General features: G+C 31.8%; 1 protein-coding gene across 1 annotated transcript; it reads left to right on the top strand.

Annotated features, from left to right (window-relative positions):
* The first annotated feature begins 213 nt into the window (after positions 1–213).
* On the top strand, positions 214–1,035 carry LOC106669622. The gene is made up of 2 exons (XM_014399204.2): positions 214–668; positions 746–1,035. Exons 1-2 carry the CDS (start codon positions 241–243, stop codon positions 753–755), a joined length of 438 nt encoding a protein of 145 aa, XP_014254690.1. The 5' UTR covers positions 214–240; the 3' UTR covers positions 756–1,035.
* Positions 1,036–1,630: the final 595 nt, after the last annotated feature.

Below are 1,630 nucleotides of genomic sequence, written 5' to 3'. Positions count from 1 at the left end.
ACCACAAAAACATTAAGTAAGGTAAAAATAATGTGTGAAAAAATTGTGGTTGAAAAAAGGAACAGTAGAGCTTTTAAACAGATAATAGAGTAAAAATCATGGGTGTGGAAAAAAGTTGTCATGTTGTCTGTAGAAAAACCAAATTTTGATCAATTATTCATTATAATGCATATTTTTACTTGTCGTTTCTATGGTGATGATTTTCGGTGTTATTTGAAATATTTTTGATATTGTCAAATAATGTTTTCATTAAGTGGTAAAACTGGTATAATCGTCGCTGCAGCTGCAGCATTAGTTGGTGCGGCGAGTTGGTTTATCAGCAGGAAATACTGGAGAGATGATGAAGAGGAGATAGAAGAAGTTGTGGTTTATGATAAGCAAGGTAATACATTTTCATTGGAAGAACTGAAAAAGATCAAGTTGGACAAAATCAAAAGTAACTGCAGAGGAGTTAAATGCCAACTTATAGGAGACTTCATGGAAGTGCCGAACAGGGAAATACAGGCGATTCTTGGCAATAAACAATTAGAAAATGTTTTTTATGCTGCTGGCCCTTTTATATACAAGAATGGTGGTTTGCCTGCAGTGCATAAAGCACTGGAAGACTATGGAGATGTCGTGGAGCGGACCAAATGGTATGCATCTGCAGTCAAGGCAGGAATAAACCCGTAAGCACTTTTTACACTGTTTCTTATTTATATTCTTTTATTTATTTATTTTTTATAATATTTTTTGTTTGTTTCAGCTATTCGTGAGCAAACAGTGCCTGCAGTATCTTTTGGCTTAAATCAAATTTTTGTTTTATATTTTTGAATAAATTATAGAAATTAAAACCATTTTTTGCGTCCATTGGTTATCTTATTGTTTGTTTATTGAATATTCGAACTACCCACAATTTTGGTAACAAGTAACAGTGTCGCTTGGAAACATTCTCTCAGAACCTAAAGACAAAGTTGACAAAAAATAAGCAGGGTTTACGAAATGAACTGTAATGATTGTGATATTTAAAAATAAAGGACAAAACGGCAGAGAAATTAAAACGTGTTAAAGAACACTTGCCTAAATCGAACCAATTTTCTGAATTTAAGGACCATCTAATTAGAACAACACAATTTAAATTTAAATACGACAGTGTTACACGGTTTCAACAAAGGGAAGGAATTAGATTGGTTTGAAAAATTTAAAATTAAAAAATATAAAACTGAACATAGAGATAGATGCATTTATAATATATTCGATTTTGATTTATCCCATGATTATATTTTAAACATCTATCTAAATAATATTTGGCATACAAATTAATCTAATTTAAAATTATTTTCTTACAGTATTTAATAGTATAATATTCAGTTGTTGTTTTTCTTTTAATAAATTAGTCTGTTTTGTGTTCGACCAAAGTGTGTTGAAAAGATCCGCCTTAATTAGTTTCTGCTTTCCTTTTTTCTGTTTCCATTTTGGCTTTGGTTGATTTTGAAGATTTTGCCTTTTCGATGAAGCTTTCTGGTGGGCCCACACCTCCCATTTTAATTGAGGGCATTTTGAGGAATCCCTGTTACAACTATGAAGATCAAAAAAGTTCAAACTGTACAACAGGTTTACCCCACAGACATCCCCGTTTCCTATTGGCTTT

Source organism: Cimex lectularius, unplaced genomic scaffold (genome assembly GCF_000648675.2).
Source record: "Cimex lectularius strain Harlan isolate CLEC.00 unplaced genomic scaffold, Clec_2.1 scaffold8, whole genome shotgun sequence".
NCBI classification, from domain to species: domain Eukaryota; kingdom Metazoa; phylum Arthropoda; class Insecta; order Hemiptera; family Cimicidae; genus Cimex; species Cimex lectularius.
The sequence above is the reverse complement of the archived record's forward strand: the minus strand, read 5'-3'. Positions and strand labels throughout refer to the sequence as shown.

Excerpts from the sequence above, each read along its gene's own strand:
- LOC106669622 (XM_014399204.2), top strand. The coding sequence starts at position 241 with ATGTTTTCATTAAGTGGTAAAACTGGTATAATCGTCGCTGCAGCTGCA.